This window comes from Pongo pygmaeus, chromosome 19 (genome assembly GCF_028885625.2).
Source record: "Pongo pygmaeus isolate AG05252 chromosome 19, NHGRI_mPonPyg2-v2.0_pri, whole genome shotgun sequence".
Taxonomy (NCBI): domain Eukaryota; kingdom Metazoa; phylum Chordata; class Mammalia; order Primates; family Hominidae; genus Pongo; species Pongo pygmaeus.
In genome coordinates, this window is record NC_072392.2 from 52,351,576 (window position 1) to 52,369,157 (window position 17,582).

General features: G+C 41.2%; 1 protein-coding gene across 12 annotated transcripts in view; it reads left to right on the forward strand.

Annotated features, from left to right (window-relative positions):
• LOC129016554 (ribosomal protein S6 kinase beta-1-like) overlaps window positions 1-17,582 on the forward strand; it is a 35,986-nt gene that overhangs the window by 15,658 nt on the left and 2,746 nt on the right. For 8 of the 12 annotated variants that reach the window (XM_063655442.1, XM_063655447.1, XM_063655438.1 and 5 more), the window contains 4 exons: window positions 1,056-1,163; window positions 8,476-8,573; window positions 9,081-9,196; window positions 9,892-9,984. In XM_063655442.1, coding sequence (XP_063511512.1) covers window positions 1,056-1,163; window positions 8,476-8,573; window positions 9,081-9,196; window positions 9,892-9,984 — 415 coding nt within the window. Of the gene's footprint in view, window positions 1-1,055; window positions 1,164-5,409; window positions 5,932-8,475; window positions 8,574-9,080; window positions 9,197-9,891; window positions 9,985-17,582 lie in introns of those variants that run through there. The other 4 variants (XM_063655446.1, XM_063655445.1, XM_063655449.1 and 1 more) reach the window with 4 other exon arrangements.

Here is a 17,582-nt window from a genome sequence, read left to right on the forward strand (position 1 = left end):
CCATTCCTCCAGGGAGTGCAGGTTCACAGTCTGGGCTCCAAGAGAATTATAAGGTCAGTGTGGTCATCTTTTACTATTAAGTCAGATATTCTAAATTATTATTTACTTCCCACATTTGGCCCAAGAGTCTAACCAGATATTTTGGGAAACAGAGAAGGAATTAAATAAATAAATCTCATGGTTACAACTGAAGTGACAACTATACTTTCACAAGGAAATATAGCATAACCCATGCGGAATAGAAAATTATTTTTGCTCCTTTAGATTTCTAAAGGAATGAAATAAGCTGCGGGAAGAAATTTTAACTGGAGCATCTTACCAGTATTATTCATGTTTTAACTCTGCTTCAGTAGTTTTTCAGGTTTATTACAAACCTGCAGTAGCCAACTGAATTAATTATCTCTAAACAGGGATTTAGCCAGTGGACTAGGCACACTGAAGCTTTGTGAGAGGGGAAATTGATATTCACATTTTTTCCAGCTTGTTTTGTGCTCGATGTATTCTTTTTTTTTTTTTTTTTAATTGAGACAGACTCTCGCACTGTCACCTGGGCTGGTGTGCAGTGGCATGATCTCTGCTTGCTGCAAGCTCTGCCTCCCAGGTTCAAGCAATTCCCCTGCCTCAGCCTCCCGAGTAGCTAGGATTACAGGCGCCCGCCACCACGCCCGGCTGATGTTTTGTATTTTTAGTAGAGAGGGGGTTTTGCTATATTGGCCAGGCTGGTCTCGAACTCCTGACCTCATGATCTGCCCGCCTCAGCCTCCCAAAGTGCTGGGATTACAGGCGTAAGCCACCATGCCTAGTTGATATATTCACAGTTTTAATAGGAATAACAGTGTACTAAAATCTATTTTAGTGCATGTTTAAGATTTGAAGATGTAATTTGACTCAGTACTTTCCACTTGCATTTTTTTCTTCATTCTGTGCCTGCTAAGACTATTCTAATACTTTATTATAGTTAAACCCTGTGAAAAGAGCTCCCAGAGCTTACAGTGCATTTGATTGATGTCGTATAGACTATTCATTATTTTCTAAATTATTTTGTTTGTATAAAGCAATCTGAAGAGGATGTAAGTCAGTTTGATTCCAAGTTTACACGTCAGACACCTGTCGACAGCCCAGATGATGCAGCTCTCAGTGAAAGTGCCAATCAGGTCTTTCTGGTAAGTGAAAGAATTTCCATGTAGTCATGGGAAATTTTAAGTATGAGGATGGGCTCTTCGATAAGTAAATTCAGTTTGCTTGCTTTGCAGCTCCGTAGGTCACCTGGCCCACTTTTTTTTTTTTTTAAATAAGCCATGCTCTTATAACTTATTGATACCTACAAAATTGATTTTCATAATCCAACATTTTATTTTAGCAATTAGAGTGGGAATGTACAATTCTTTGAAGAGTATGATTCCCTTTTTCAGTTGGGCCACAGACTTAAAATGATGTTTGGCTTAGCATCTCAACCAAAAATTAAGTTATAGCAGTGGGAGAGAAAAACCTCACTAACTACATGTATTTTATTCCTGAAAGAGCTATAGATTTTTGGTACCTTTTTAATTTTTTTTCTTTTGAGACAGGGTCTCACCTTGTAGCCCAGGCTGGGTGTAGGGTGTAGTGGTGTGATCACAGTTCACTGCAGCCTTGACCTCCCAGGCTGAAGTGATCCACCCATTTCAGCCCCGTGAGTACCTGGACTACAGGTGTGTGCCACATCCAGCTAATTTTTTATTTTTTTGTAGAGACAGAGTCTCACTATTTTACTCCTGGAGTCAAGCTATCTTCCCGCCTCGGCTTCCCAAAGTGCCAAAATTATAGGCATGAGCCATCATTCCTGGCCCTATTTTTGGTGCTCTTAACATAAGTAGGGGATTTTTTTTTTTTTTTTTTTTTTGAGACTGAGTCTCAGTCTGTCATCAGGCTAGAGTGCAGTAGCGCGATCTCAGCTCACTGCAACCTCTGCCTCCTGGGTTCAAGTGATTGTCCTGCCTCAGCCCCCTGAGTAGCTGGGACTACAGGCGCCTGCCACCATGCCCAGTTAATTTTTGTATTTTTAGTAGAGACAGGGCTTCACCATGTTGGCCGGGATGGTCTCAATTTCTTGACCTTATGATCCACCCGCCTTGGCCTCCCAAAGTGCTGGGATTATAGGCATGAGCCACCGCGCCCGGCCAAGTAGGGGATTTTTTAAAACTAATTGTGAATATTTGACACCAAATTATATTGGTTCATATGTAATAGTGAATTCTCATTGTAGAAATATCTGTATAGATTTATAGCTTGTCTCCTCAGAAAAGTAAAGGTTTTAGATATTGGCCAACAGAAATGATGGATTTATATCAGATGACCATCAATGCATACATACTATTTTGCTTAAATATCATATATGTTTATTTTATTACTGTACTTATATGTCACATGAACCATTATCTCATTTTGTATCCTTTTTTTTCTTTTGTCATTCCTTTTTGGACTACCTCTAGGGAGAATAGAATATGGGGACAACAATTGTTTGGGAGTGTTTTTTTCCCTCTTTTTGAGTTCACTGGATTTGTCACTAACTTAATTCTATGCTTTTCTTCCCCACACTGCTCACTACGTAACACAAGTAGTGTTGTATCTTACGGGATGTGAAATAAGCTCTAAAGTTAGCATGGGGTTGGGACATGGTGGCTCATGCCTATAACCTTGAGGTCAGGAGTTCGAGACCAGCCTGGCCCACATGGTGAAACCCCATCTCTACCAAAAATACAAAAATTAGCCGGGTGTGGTGGCATGTACCTGTGGTACCAACTACTTAGGAGGCTGAGGCAGGAGAATGACTTGAACCCGAGAGGCAGAGGTTGCAGGAGCCAAGATCATGCCACTGCACTCCAGCCTGGGTGACAGAGTGAGTGAGACTCTGTATCAAAAAAAAATTAATTAAAAAAAATAAAGTTAGCATGGAATGCAAAAGTTGTGTATAGTACAGTATGGTTTCAAGTAAACAACACTGAATAGTAATAATCCTATAAATTAGTAATATAGAGCACGTAGGCAAAATATAATCTTACAGTATTAATTACATAAGAGATAAAAGATGAGTGAGTGCATGTATGTTTTTAAATTCAAGTTTGATGTGTGCGTGATCAAAGTTACGGCATCTCTGTTAGTAAAATCTTAGGTTCAGTTAGGGAAGTGAGCATGAATCACTTTAATTTTGGCTTTTTTTCTCTCTCATGTATTACTGATGTGGAATTTATAGCTTTGATTTAACATAGAGACCTTTTTGTCAATTGAACATTGCAGAATTTCAACTTATGTGACAGTTTTTCCCCCACAAAATAGAAGCATTTTATTTAGCTACCAAGAAATCCAAAGTTGTGGTGGTAAACGTGAGATATTGAAGCTTTCATTGCCAGTTAAAGTATTGCTGAGCTTTTCACAATTACTTAAATTGGCTATAACTGATGAACAGAGCAACTCATGTGTTAGGTTGTAGCCAGAATTCTGTACATAAAGTGGGTCTCTTTAAACATTAGTTAAAAAAATAGGCCGGGCACAGTGGCTCATGCCTGTAATCCCAGCACTTTGAGAGGCTGAAGTGGGTGGATCACAAGGTCAGGAGTTCCGGAACAGCCTGGCCAATATGGTGAAACCCCATCTCTACTAAAAATACAAATATTAGCCAAGTGTGGTGGCACACATCTGTAATTCCATCTACTCGGGAGGCTGAGGCAGGAGAATCACTTGAAACTGGGAGGTGGCAGTTGCAGTGAGCCAAGATCATGCCAATGCACTCCAGCCTGAGCAACAGAGTGAGACTCTGTCTCAAAAAAAAAAAAAAAAAAAATCCACATACATAAGAAGAGAATATGCATTACAAAAATCAGCAGAGCCTCACATTCAAGGATTTTCTACACAAGAAACCATTCCTAAAATATGTGCTTGGAATTACTAAGGTTTCTCTTGCAAACATTTTAATAACACCTCATTCTTTAGGGGTATGGTTATATATGTCATGTTATTAGATCTTTACAGCAACTCTCCTGGGTAAAGCGTTATTACTAGGTCATTTTATAGAAGGAAAAATAATCAGTACTTTTTTTTGCTTTACTTCAGTAGCTATTGCCTCCTTCAATTTGACATTTCAATCCTGGCATATAGTGGGGGGCTCAACAAATATTTGTTGGAGGAATGCCATTTAAAATACAATGATTGGATAGGAGAATATTTGAGGGCATTAGCATTTTTTAAACGCCAAAAAAATTACAATTGGACTTATGAGATTTTGATTTTTTTGTATATTTTCTTTTAAAAAATAAGCTTCTCTAGGCTGGACTTGCTGGCTCATGCCTGTAATCCCAGAAGTTTGGGAGGCTGAGGCAGGTGGAACACCTGAGGTCAGGAGTTTGAGACCAGCCTGGCCAACATGGTGAAAACCCGTCTCTACTAAAAATACAAAATTTAGCTGGCTGTTGTGGCACACACCTGTAATCCCAGCTACTAGGGAGGCTGAGGCAGGAAAATCGCTTGAACCCAGGAGGCGGATGTTGCAGTGAGCCGAGATCACACCACTGCACTCCAGCCTGGGTGACAGAGCAAGACTCTGTCTCAAAAATAAATAAATAAAGCATATAAATAAATAAATAAGCTTCTCTTTTGGCTTCTTCCAATGTAGTCTCTTTGAGTAGGAAGAAATTGCTATGATTTAAACTAACAAATTCTTTTTTTTTTTTTTTTGAGATGGAGTCTCACTCTTATTGCCCAGGCTGGAGTTCAGTGGCGTGAACTTGGCTCACTGCAACCTGTGCTGCCTGGGTTCAAGTAATTCTCCTGCCTCAGCCTCCCAAGTAGCTGGGATTACAGGTGCCTGCCATCCCACCTGGCTAATTTTTGTAGTTTTAGTACAGATGGGGTGTCACCATCTTGGCCAGGCTGGTCTTGAACTCCTGGTCTCAATCTGCTGACCTATATCCACCCGCCTCGGCTTCCCAAAGTGCTGGGATTACAGGTGTGAGCCATTACGCCCGGCCGACAGGTAAATTCTTATATCAAAAACCTGAGTTAGACTTGGTCCCTGGAGCTGTTTTCCATCTCTAAAAAGATGATGTCAAGCTATCATGTATAATAAATAACAACTCAATTGACCACATATTTTCCTTTAAGCCTAATGATGAAATAATATTATAATGAAATACTTAGAAGTTTTAAGGGAAAAAATCCCTTAGGTCATTAAATTAAAATTTAAACCAAAACAATAACTTCACTGTTTTAGGATGAAATTGGCATATGAAAGGTTTGATAGTGAACGACAGTAAGATTAACCTACTACAGCATTTGCCTTTAGCTTTTACTGAGTAATACCTGAAGCTATCATAAATGTGCAAATGAAGATATTATTTATTGTATTACTGCTGAGATTAATATTGTCTTTTTCAGATTTCTAAAACATTACAAAAAATGCACACATGAGGGCGCTCTCATCAGCCAGATATGGAGACGGTAGGCATTTCTTGACTGTTAAGTCAAAACTAGTTCTATACTTTTACTGATGGAAAAATCAAGGTCCACCAAAGAGGTTATGATTCTACATGAGTTATTCTCTAGAGGAAATAAATTGGATATTAGAATTTTAAAAAGATTGAACAGAAATCCCTGTCAGTGAATTTATGCTGGAGAATTTTGACTCTTATCTCAGCAACTCCTTATCGAAAATCTTTACCCATGCCATGATATAATTTATCTTCAATATTAAATGAGCTTGATAATAGTGTTTATAAGATGTAGGAGAAACAGTTAATTAGAATATTTATTTTTATGAACTTTTGCTCTATAAAATTATAAAATGTTAATTGTGCTTCATTTATTTTTTATTTTTTTATTTTTTTTTGAGATGGAGTCTCGCTGCGTCACCCAGGCTGCAGTGCAGTGGCGTGATCTCAGCTCACTGCAACCTCTGCCTCCCAGGTTCAAGTGATTCTCCTGCCTCAGCCTCCCAAGTAGCTGGGACTACAGGCACGTGCCACCATGCCTGGCTAATTTTGGTATTTTCAGTAGAGACGGGGTTTTGCCATGTTGGCCAGGGTGGTCTCGAACTCCTGACCTCAAGTGATCTGCCCGCCTTGGCCTCCCAAAGTGCTAGGATTACAGGTGTGAGCCACCAACACCTGGCCCATTTATACTTAAGGCTGATTCTCAACTGATTTGGGTAAAATCCTTAGTCTTTCCCCATCTCTGACATAATTCCTAGTTTGTCCTTTGGCTTTCCTGTATATATAAAGCTACCAGGCTGCTTGCAGATTTTCCAGGGAAGAAGTCCCATAAACACTCACAAAGATTTTATTAGGGAGAAGCTATGATGGGCATATAGAATGTAGATTTTTTTAATTTAAAAATCAGTATGGGCCGGGCGCAGTGGCTCACACCTGTAATCCCAGCACTTTGGGAGGCCGAGGTGGGCAGATCACGAGGTCAGCAGATCGAGACCATCCTGGCTAACACGGTGAAACCCCGTCTCTACTAAAAATACAAAAAATTAGCTGGGCACAGTGGCAGGCGCCTGTAGTCCCAGCTACTCCGGAGGCTGAGGAAGGAGAATGGCGTGAACCCGGGAGGCGGAGCTTGCAGTCAGCGGAGATCACACCACTGCACTCCAGTCTGGGCGACAGGGAAGACTGGATCTCAAAAAAAAAAAAAAAAAATCTGTATGTAGAGCTGGGCACGGTGGTGTGTGCTTATTAGCCCAGCCACTGGGGAGGCTGAGGCAGGAGAAGCCCTTGAGCCCAAGAGTTCAAGACTAGCCTGGGCAACACAGTGAGACCCTCATCTCAAAAAATGTAAAATAAAATAAAGTATTGCAATATTTATTATATAGGCAAATTTTTTTCAACTTAAGTACTACCCTCATCAAGGGAAGATTTGTTTGATTAGATCCCCACACAGGCTGGCCACTTCCTCATTTCTACTTTTTCTTTTCTTTTTGAGATGGAGTTTTGCTCTTGTTGCCCAGGCCGGAGTGCAATGGTGCGATCTTGGCTCACTGCAGCCTCCTCCTCCCGGGTTCAAGCTACTCTCCTGCCTCAGCCTCCCGAGTAGCTGGGATTATGGGCACCTGCCGCCACACCAGGCTAATGTTTGTATTTTTAGTAGAGACAGGGCTTCACCATGTTGGCCAGGTTGGTCTCAAACTCTTGAGTTCAAGCGATCTACCTGCCTCGGCCTCACAAAGTGTTGGAATTACAGGTGTGAGCCACCGCGCCCAGCCTCATTTCTACTTTTTCAAAGAAGTCAATTTTCTTTAAAAAATAAACTCTTTTGGCCACGCGGTGGCTCATTCCTGCAACCCTAGCACTTTGGGAAGCAGAGGCAGACGGATCGCTTGAACTCAGGAGTTCAAGACCAGCCTGGCCAACATGGTGAAACCCTGTCTCTACAAAAAATTAGCTGGATGCAGTGGCATGTGCCTGTAGTCCCAGCTACTCGGGAGGCTGAGGCAAGAGAATCACTTAAGTCCAGGAGGCAGAAGTTGCAGTGAACTGAGATCATGCCATTGCACTCCAGCCTGGCTGATGGGAGTGAAACCCTGTCCCAGATAGAGAAATAAATAAACTCTTATTTTAAAAAAAAAGCAAATCATGAAACAAAACAAAACCCAGGGCTCTGAATGAAAGATCTCTCCTTTAGGGGGCTAGGTGATGGAAAAGAAAATATATCATGAATTTCATGTTCTCAGGTTGTCTTCATTAATGACATATGTATATATATTTCCATTGAAGACATAGATATGCCTTTGATCACCTACATTTGTTTGTATTTTGAGTCATAAATTAAGGCATTTCCTGTTCAGAAAGCACCTGACAATCTTATGATAAAAAACATGGAGTTTTAAAATCACAAATGCAAATAACAAGCTGGGCACAGTGGCTCATGCCTGTAATCTTAGCTCTTTGGGAGACCAAGGTGGGTAGAGTGTTTGAGTTCAAGAGTTTGAGACCAGCCTGGGTACAATGGAGTAATCCTGTCTTTACAAAAAATAAAAAATTAGTGGGGCACGGTGGCATGTGCCTGTAGTCCCAGATACTCAGGAGGCTAAGGTGGGAGGAGCGCTTGAGCCCAGGACGTCGAGGCTTCTGTGAGCTGTGGTCGCACCACTGCACTCCAGCCTGGGTGACAGAGTGAGACCCTATCTCAAAAAAAAGGAGTGGAAATAACAGATGACCTTACAAACATCAAAAGTTACATCTTTATTTGTAATGTTTTGTCTATATTTACCGAAATATATTAGACAAGTAAAAAATGTAACAGTATGCATATGGCTTTAACTTGGCCCTGCCCAGTACTCTGCCCTCATCTCTTTTCCTTCCCACTGAGTCCTTCCACATTAGCCACACCACAGCAAACCTGACAAGCTTCTGCCTGAAATAGCACCATTGCACTTCTCTTCCCTCTGCCTGAAACATTCTTTTTTTTTTTTTTTTATGAGATGGAGTCTCACTCTCTCGCCAGACTGGAGTGCAACGGCACGATCTCAGCTCACTGCAACCTCCACCTCCCTGGTTCAAGCAATTCTCCTGCCTCAGCCTCCCGAGTAGCTGGGATTACAGGTATGCGCCACCATGCCCAGCTAATTTTGTATTTTTTGTAGAGATGGGGTTTCTACATGCTGGTCAGGCTAGTCTTGAACTCCTGACCGCAGGTGATCTGCCCGCCTTGGCCTCCCAAAGTGCTGGGATTACAGGCGTGAGCCCCTGAGCCTGGCCACCACAATCAATTTTAGAATATTTTCATTTCTCCCAAAAAAGAAATCCCATACCTATGAGCAGTCACTCCCCATTTCCTCCATCCCTCAGTCCTAGGCAACCGCTAATTTACTTTCTTTTAGGATAGGATTTGCATACTTGGACATTTCATATAAATGGAACCACACAATTTGTGGTCTTTTGTGACTGGCTTCTTTCAAGTAACCTAATGTTTTCAAGGTTCATTCATGTTATAGCATGTGTCAGTACTTCTTTCCTTTTGTTTTTTTATGGCTCAATAATATTCCATTGTAGGAATATAATACATTTCATTTATCTGTTTTATCACTTTCTTTTTTTTTTTAAATGGAGTCTCAGTCTGTCATTCAGGCTGGAGTACGGTGGTGTGATCTTGGCTCACTGCAGCATCCGCCTCCTGGATTCAAGCCGTTCACCTGCCTCAGCCTCCCAAGTAGCTGGGATTACAGGCACGTATACCATGTCCCGCTAATTTTTGTATTTTTAGTAGAGATCACATTTCACTATGCTGGCCAGGCTGGTCTCGAACTCCTGAGCTCAAGCGATCCTCCTGCCTTGGCCTCCCAAAGTGTTGGGAGCCACCACGCCCAGCTGTCTCCACTTTTTGATTATTATGAATAATGCTGCTATGAACATTCACGTATAAGTTTTTGTGTGGACATATGTTTTCATTTCCCTTGGGAATATGATGAAGCCTGGCATTGCCAGGTCATATGATAACTCTATGTTTAAACTTTGAAGGAACTGCCAGACTATTTCCAAAGCAGTTCCAACTTCATTGCAAAGCATTTTACATTCCCTCCAGCAACATATGAGTGTTTCAATTTTTCCACATTCTCTCGAACACTTGTTATTATCTGTCGTTTTATTATGGCCATTCTTGTGAGTGTGAAGTGGTATCTTCACGTGGTTTGGATTTGCACTTCCCTGATGGCTAACGATGTTTCTATGGTTTGAATGTTTGTGTCCTCCAAAATTCATGTTATAACCGAAGACCTAATGTGATGATGTTAAGAAGTGAGGCCTTCAAGGTGGTGATTAGGTCATGAGTGCTCTGCCCTCGTGAATGAAATTAATGCCCTTATAAAAAGGCTTCGTATAACATTTCTTCTTCTTTTTTCCTTTCTTCTCCTGCCGTGTGAAGATGCCTCTGCGAGAACGGGAACAATGGAACAGGCCCTCACCAAATGCCAAATGTGCTATCACCTTGAATTTGGATTTCCCAGCCTCTGGAACTGTGAGGAATAAATTTTTTGCTTATAAATTACTCAGTCTCAGGTATTTTGTTACAGCAGCACAAACAGACTAAGACAGAAATTGAGTGTACTTTCTTGTGCTTATTGGCTATTTATTTTCTTTCTTTTATTTTTATTTATTTATTTATTTTTAGGTGGGGTTTTGCTCTGTTGCCCAGGCTGGAGTGCAGTGGTGCAATCTTAGCTCACTGCAACCTCTGCCTCCCGGGTTCAAGTGATTCTTGTGTCTCATCTGCCTGAGTACCTGGGACTACAGGCATGCGCCACAACGCCTGGCTAATTTTTATATTTTTAGTAGAGATGGATTTTTGCCATGTTGGCCAGGCTGGTCTTGAACTCCTGGCCTCAAGTGATCCACCTGCCTTGGCCTCCCATAGTGCTGGGATTATAGGCATAAGCCACAGCACCTGGCCCTTACTGGCCATTTGTATGTCTTCTTTGGAGAAATATCTGTTCAGATCTTTTGTCCATTTTTAAATTGGGTTATATCCTTTTTATTATCAAGTTGTAAGAGTTCTTTATGTGTTCTAGATCCAAGTCCATTGTCAGATACAGTAGTCCCCCTTATGCTTTCTGCAGTTTCAGTTACCTGCAGGCAGCTGCAATCCCAAATATTACAGTATTTTGAGAGAGAGAGAAAACTATTCATGTCACTTATATTAAAGTATATTGTAGCCGGGCACGGTGGCTCACACCTGTAATCCCAGCACTTTGGGAGGCCAAGGTGAGTGGATCACAAGGTCAGGAGTTTGAGACCAGACTGGCCAATATGGTGAAACCCTGTCTCTACTAAAAATACAAACATTAGCCAGGGGTGGCAGGCGCCTGTAGTCCCAGCTACTTGGGAGGCTGAGGCAGGAGAATTGCTTCAACCTGGGAGGCGGAGGTTGCAGTGAGCCAAGATGGTGCCATGGCACTCCAGCCTGGGCAACAGAGCAAGATTCCATCTCAAAAAAAAAGTATATTCTAATCGTTCTCTTGTATTATTAGTTATTGTTGTTATTCTATTACAGTACCTAATTTATAAATTAAACTTTATCATAAGTATGTATGTATGTATAGGAAAAAAAAAGTATCTATAGAGTTTGGTACTACCTGCAGTTTCAGGTATACACTGGAGGTCTTGGAACATATTTTGTTACATATATGTATCTATATATTTATAAACATATATTTATATATAGCTATATATTTATGTATTGATATAACTATAAATATAAGTTTATATATCTATATTTATCTATATCTATATATAGATAAATATATATATAGATGTATAGATTTTTTTTTGAGATAAGGTCTCGGTCTATCACCCAGGCTGGGGTACATTAATGCGATCTTGGCTCACTGCAGCCTCAACCTCCTGGGCTCACGTTATTCTCCCACCTCAACCTCCCAAGTAGCTGGGACCACAGGCACATATCACCACATCTGGGTAATTTTATTTATTGATCGTAGAGATAGGGTATCCCTATGTTGCCCAGGTTAGTCTTGAGCTCCTGGGACAGTGACCCTCCCACCTCAGCTTTCCAAAGTTCTGGGATTACAGGCATGAGCCGCTGTGTCTGGCTACATATTTTCCACAAATAAAGTGGGCCTACTTTGTATATAATTTGCAAGTATTTTCTCCCATTCTGTGGGTTGTCTTTCACTTTTTTTTTCTTGAGTCCTCCAAAATTCATGTTATAACCTAAGACCTAATGTGATGATGTTAAGAAGTGAGGCCTTCAAGGTGGTGATTAGGTCATGAGTGCTCTGCCCTTGTGAATAAAATTAATGCCCTTATAAAAAGGCTTCACATAGCATTTCTTCTTCTTTTTTCTGCCTCAGCCTCCTGAGTAGCTGGGATTACAGATGTGTGCCACCATGCATGGCTAACTTTTGTATTTTTAGTAGAGACAGGGTTTCACCATGTTGGCCAGGCTGGTCTTGAACTCCTAACCTCAGGTGATCAGCCCGCCTCGGTCTCACAAAGTGAGGCGATTGCAGGCATGAGCCACCATGCCCGGCACATGCATCAATTTTTATGATTCCTTGCTTGAACTGATTAACCAGTCAACTACTGGTTCCAATCAGGTTGGATGAGGTGGCTTATACTCTACTTATTTGCCACCCCCGCTTCTTCCTTTTTTTTGAGACAGGGCCTTTGATGCGCTGGCTGGAGTGCCGTGGTGTGATCTTGGCTTACTGCAGCCTCAACTTCCTGGGCTCAAGCAGTCTTCCCACCTCAGCCTCTAAGTAGCTGGAACTACAGATGTGTGCCCTTATGCCTGGCTAATTTTTGTATTTTTGTAGAGATGGGGTCTCCCGATGTTGCCCAGGGTGGTCTTCAACTCCTGGGCTCAAGAGGTCTGCCCAACTTGGCCTCCCAAAGCACTGGGATTACAGACATGAGCCACTCTGCCTGGCAACTTGTAACAATTCTTTGTATGTTCTTGATACAAGTCAATTGTCAGACATAGTAGTAGTATAATTAAACATAATTATATAAAACTATTTTATATAAGTGCAGCATTATATAAAATAGCAAAAATTTGGAAATAACCAAATGTCCAACAATAGGTAGTTAGCTAAATAAATTGTGAAACATCCATGTAATGAAAGCTATACAACTATAAAAAATGATCTAGATCTATTTATACTGACATCAACAGATGTCTAACTTAAATTACATGAAAATAGGAAGTGACAAAGAAGAGAGTATGGTATAATCTCATTTGCATTAAAGTAATCAAAAAAACCAACTTATAAAATAGATACAGGCTGGGCAGGATGGCTCACGCCTGTAATCCCAGCACTTTGGGAGGTCAGGGCAGGAGGATCACTTAAGCCTAGGAGTTCAAGATCAGGCTGGGCACCATACCCAGACCCCATATCTACAAAAAGTTTAAAAATTAGCCAAGTGAGCTATGATCACGCCACTGCACTGCAGCCTGGGGATAGAGCAAGACTGTCTCTAAATAAAATAAGACAAAATAAAATAAAATAGGCTGGGCATGGCAGCTCATGCTGTAAAAGTGCTGTAATCCCAGCACTTCGGGAGGCTGAGGCAGGTGGATCACCTGAGGTCAGGAGTTCAAGACCAGCCTGGCCAACATGGTGAAACCTCGTCTGTACTAAAAATACAAAAATTAGCTAGGCATGGTGGTGCACGTCTGTAATCCCAGCTACTTGGGAGGCTGAGGCAGAAGAATTGCTTGAACCTGGGAGGTGGAGGTCACAGTGAGCTGAGACCGCACCATTGCACTCCAGCCTGGGTGACAGAGTAAAACTCTGTCTTAAAAAATTAAAATAAAATAAAGTAAAATAAAATATAATAGATATGGCTACATATGTGTGAAAAGGACCATAACATTAAATTATGAGTGTTTTCTGTTGCTGTTTCTGTCCTCCCTTTGGGGACCTTTCTAAGGGGGAAGCAGCCTTCATTTACTTGACAAGTTGTTCAACCATGGGGTCACTTAGGCTGGAAACTGAAAATGCCTATAGACTGCTTTGCTTAGGAATAGGAAAACATAAAAGGAAAAGAAACAAGAGGAAGTAGGTTTGAGACAAGGTAGCTATGAGTTTGGAGGAAGAAAGAGAGAAAGGGCAGTTTTGTGAGATGGAGGGAAAATGGCTAACGTGGACATTTTGGAAGTTTTATTGTGACATGCAATGTAATTTTCAGTTATTCATTTTCTCAAAGCTGTAATGAAGTTCTCCATTGCTCTCTAAGGCTTTTGGAGTTGTTAATTGTGTTTTATAAAAGCTATATCTGCAGATAGAGACTGACCTCATATATGAATAGAAAAAAATCTGAAGAAATAAAAATCGTAGATAATGATAATCTCTGGAGAGAAAATTTTCTGGAGAACTTTTCCTTTTCTCTATTGTGTCTTTCCGTAAGGTTAGGAAGTTTTGTTATGAGTATACATTCCTTTAGTTACTAGCGAGTGAAATGTAACACTGTGGGGCTTGTTCCCTTGTTTCAGGACTAGGGATTAAAGTAGTGAAATAAAAATGACTTTTAATTCCAGCTGATGCGTTTAGATCACAGCTTCCTCATTGATAATATTAAAACAAGCAGCTGCTTTTATTTTGGAAGGCAGTAACTCTACTTAAGTTTCATTAAAGATATTTGCTCAAGCACTGTAGCACTTGGGATTGTCTGCTCTGTAGGGTGGATATATGTGTGTGTGTCCACATATTGCTTAATACTTTTTATCAACTTTAGTTCATAAGCCTTCCACAAACATTTTCAATGACTGCCTGCTTGTATATAATTTTATATGTTGCAAATTGACCTTAGAAATTGTAACAAATAATTCCATCAGTTCACTCTGCTATTTACACAGTACAGCCTAGTTTATTTAATTTGTGGGAACCAAGATTCAGAAAGCAGTAGGAAAGAGCTATCAGTTTTTCTTGTCTGAAAGGGCGCTTCTTCCTGGATTTTAATGTTTTAAAGGAGAAAGTAATAACGAAGTTGCCAGATCCTGTTCTTTCTCTGCATTGAGGTCCTGTAACATGGTGGTTATTGGCATTGACTCTTGGTTCACGGCAAGTTCTTGGCTGCATGGGTTCACAGCGTAGTTCTGTGACCTCAAGCAAGCCAGTTCGCCTATTTGTGCCTCAGTTTTCTCATATATAGAATGAGGAGATAGGCCAGGCACCATGGCTCACGCCTGTATTCCCAGCACTTTGGGAGGCCGAGGCAGGTGGATCACCTGAGTTCAGGAGTTCAGAGATCTGCCTGGTAACAAGCATGACCCCATTCTCCACAAAAATGGTAAAAAAAAAAAAAAAAGAAAAAAAAGAAACAAAGAAAGCAGGAAATGTAGAAGGTAAAAAAAAGGCATTCCAGTGCAAAAGAGGCTTGATAGGACAGGATATGTCTGGGGAATCTACAAGTAGTTCACTATGGTTAGAAGTGGTTAGAGATTAGGCTAGAGAAGTAGGTAGAGGCCAGGAAACGGAAGGTCTGGACAAAGGAAGGTCTGGGTGAAATGAACAAATATTTGGCTTTACGACAGACACGTCTAGTAGCAGTAGGGAGTATTAGGAGAGAAATAAGGCTAGTTAGGAGGCTAGTATAATAAACCAACTAAGAAGATCTATAAGAAAATGAAGGTAGAAAAAAATGAAAGGCTAAGAATACATAATTTGCATTTGCTGACAAACTAGATATGAGAGGAAATGATGATACCTTTATTTCTGCATAAGTAATAGGTTAGATAATGGTGCCATTCAGTATCGTCAAATGAAAGTGAAAAAGTTTTGGGAAAATGATGCCCTGTTTTAGACATGCCAGGTATAAGTTCCAGGAAGTTACCCCGATGGTACATCTCCATAAGTAATATGGAAAGCAAACACACAGGTTATTGGTTGCAACATTATCTGTGAAAGTGAAACACTGGAAACAGCCTAAATGCTCGGACATAGGATATTGGCCCCAAACCTAAGGAATCTAAACAAAGCTATAAAAATAAGGAAAATCTCCATAAAAGCAAGATACAGAAGAGTATTTAAAAGTACAACAGCATGGATACTATGCTATCTTTTGTACAAGAAAGGGGAAATGAGAATATATATATAATATGTATCTGCTTATACCTGCAAAAATGAAGACAACTAAGATAAACTAAAAGCTAACGATAATGGAAGGGAAGGACAAGAAATAAGACTTTTCAGTATACCTTCTGAGTAAAACCTCAACGGTTTCATCATCCATTTTTTTCTTTCCTAAATCAAATATTACTGCAATTATAAAATGTAGATTTTTTCTTTTGAACCATATTAATGTTTAATATATTTCAAAAGTAAAATAAAATCAACAAGGATGAGGGGTGAGAAGTACAACTGAATACAATAGGAATACATAAATTTAATTGACTATTACACCAATAACTTTACCACAGAAAGAGAAAGAGAAAAAAGATATAAGAGAAAAAGATTTTTTTTTTAGACGGAGTCTCACTCTGTCACCCAGGCTGCAGTGCAGTGGCGTGGTCTCGGCTCACTGCAACCTCTGCCTCCCAGGTTCTACTGATTCTCCTGCCTCAGCCTCCCAAGTAGGTGGGACTACAGGTGCCCGCCACCATGCCCGGCTAATTTTTGTATTTTTAGTAGAGATGGGGTTTCACCATGTTGGCCAGGCTGGTTTCGAACTCCTGACCTCATGATCTGCCCGCCTTGGCCTCCCAAAGTGCTGGGATTACAGGCGTGAGCCACTGCGCCCAGTAAGAAAAAGATACTTAAGTAATTTTAGACTGCACACCCTTAGTGGCCTATAGGTAAGCACACAAAAACTTGCAAACAAATATTAAATCAAACTTAGTAGGTTTGTAGCTGGAAATACTATTGGTATTCTAATTTTCATTATGCATATATTGTACAACCGAACAAATGACTGCATTTATTTATGTTGTTACCAGAGTTCTCACTGTAGAAAAAAAGGATATCCAAATGTGAACTGAAAGAAGAATGTGGCCGAGCGCAGTGGCTCACGCTTGTAATCCCAGCACTTTGGGAGGCTGAGGCGGGTGGATCACAAGGTCAGGAGTTCAAGACCAGCCTGGCCAAGATGATGAAATCCCGTGTCTACTAAAAATACAAAAATTTTCTGGGCATGGTGGCAGGCATCTGTAATCCCAGATACTCAGGAGGCGGAGGCAGAGACTTGCTTGAACCCCGGAGGTGGAGGCTGCAGTGACCTGAGATCACACCACTGCACTCCAGCCTGGGGGACAGATAGAGACTCCATCTCAAAAATAAAAAATAAAAATAAAGAAGAAGAACGCTATGGAATTCGACTAAAATTAGGGCTAACAATATGAAGCACTTTGGGAAGCCAAGGCAGGTGGATCACCATGTTGGCCAGGAGTTTGAGACCAGCCTGCCCAACATGGTGAAACCTCATCTTTACTAAAAATACAAGAATTAGCCAGGTATGGTGGTGAGCACCTGTACTCCCAGTTACTCCAGAGGCTGAGGCACGAGAATCACTGGAACCCGGGAAGCAGAGGTTGCAGTGAGCTGAGACAGCCTGGGGTCCAAGGCTGTGGTGAGCCATGATCGTGCCACTGCACTCAAGCCTGGGCAACGGAGGAAGACCCTGTCTCAAAAAATAAAGAAAGAAAAAAAAATAAAAGGGCCAGGTGCAGTGGCTCACACCTGTAATCCCAGCATTTTAGGAGGCTGAGGCGGGCAGATCATGAGGTCAGGAGTTCAAGACCAGCCTGGCCAACACAGTGAAACCCCATCTCTACTAAAAATATAAAAATCAGCCGAGTGTGGTGGCAGGTACCTGTAATCCCAGCTACTCAGGAGGTTGAGGCAGGAGAATTGCTTGAACCTGGGAGGTGGAGGTTGCAGTGAGCCAAGACCACATCATTGCACTCCAGCCTGGGCAACAGAGTGAACCTCCATCTCAAAAGAAAAAAAATGTAAAAAGGGAGTATAGGGCCAGGCGCGGTGGCTTACGCCTGTAATCCCAGCACTTTGGGAGGCCGAGGTGGCTGGATCATGGGGTCAAGAGATCAAGACCATCCTGGCCAACATGGTGTGACCCCATCTCTACTAATAATACAAAAAATTA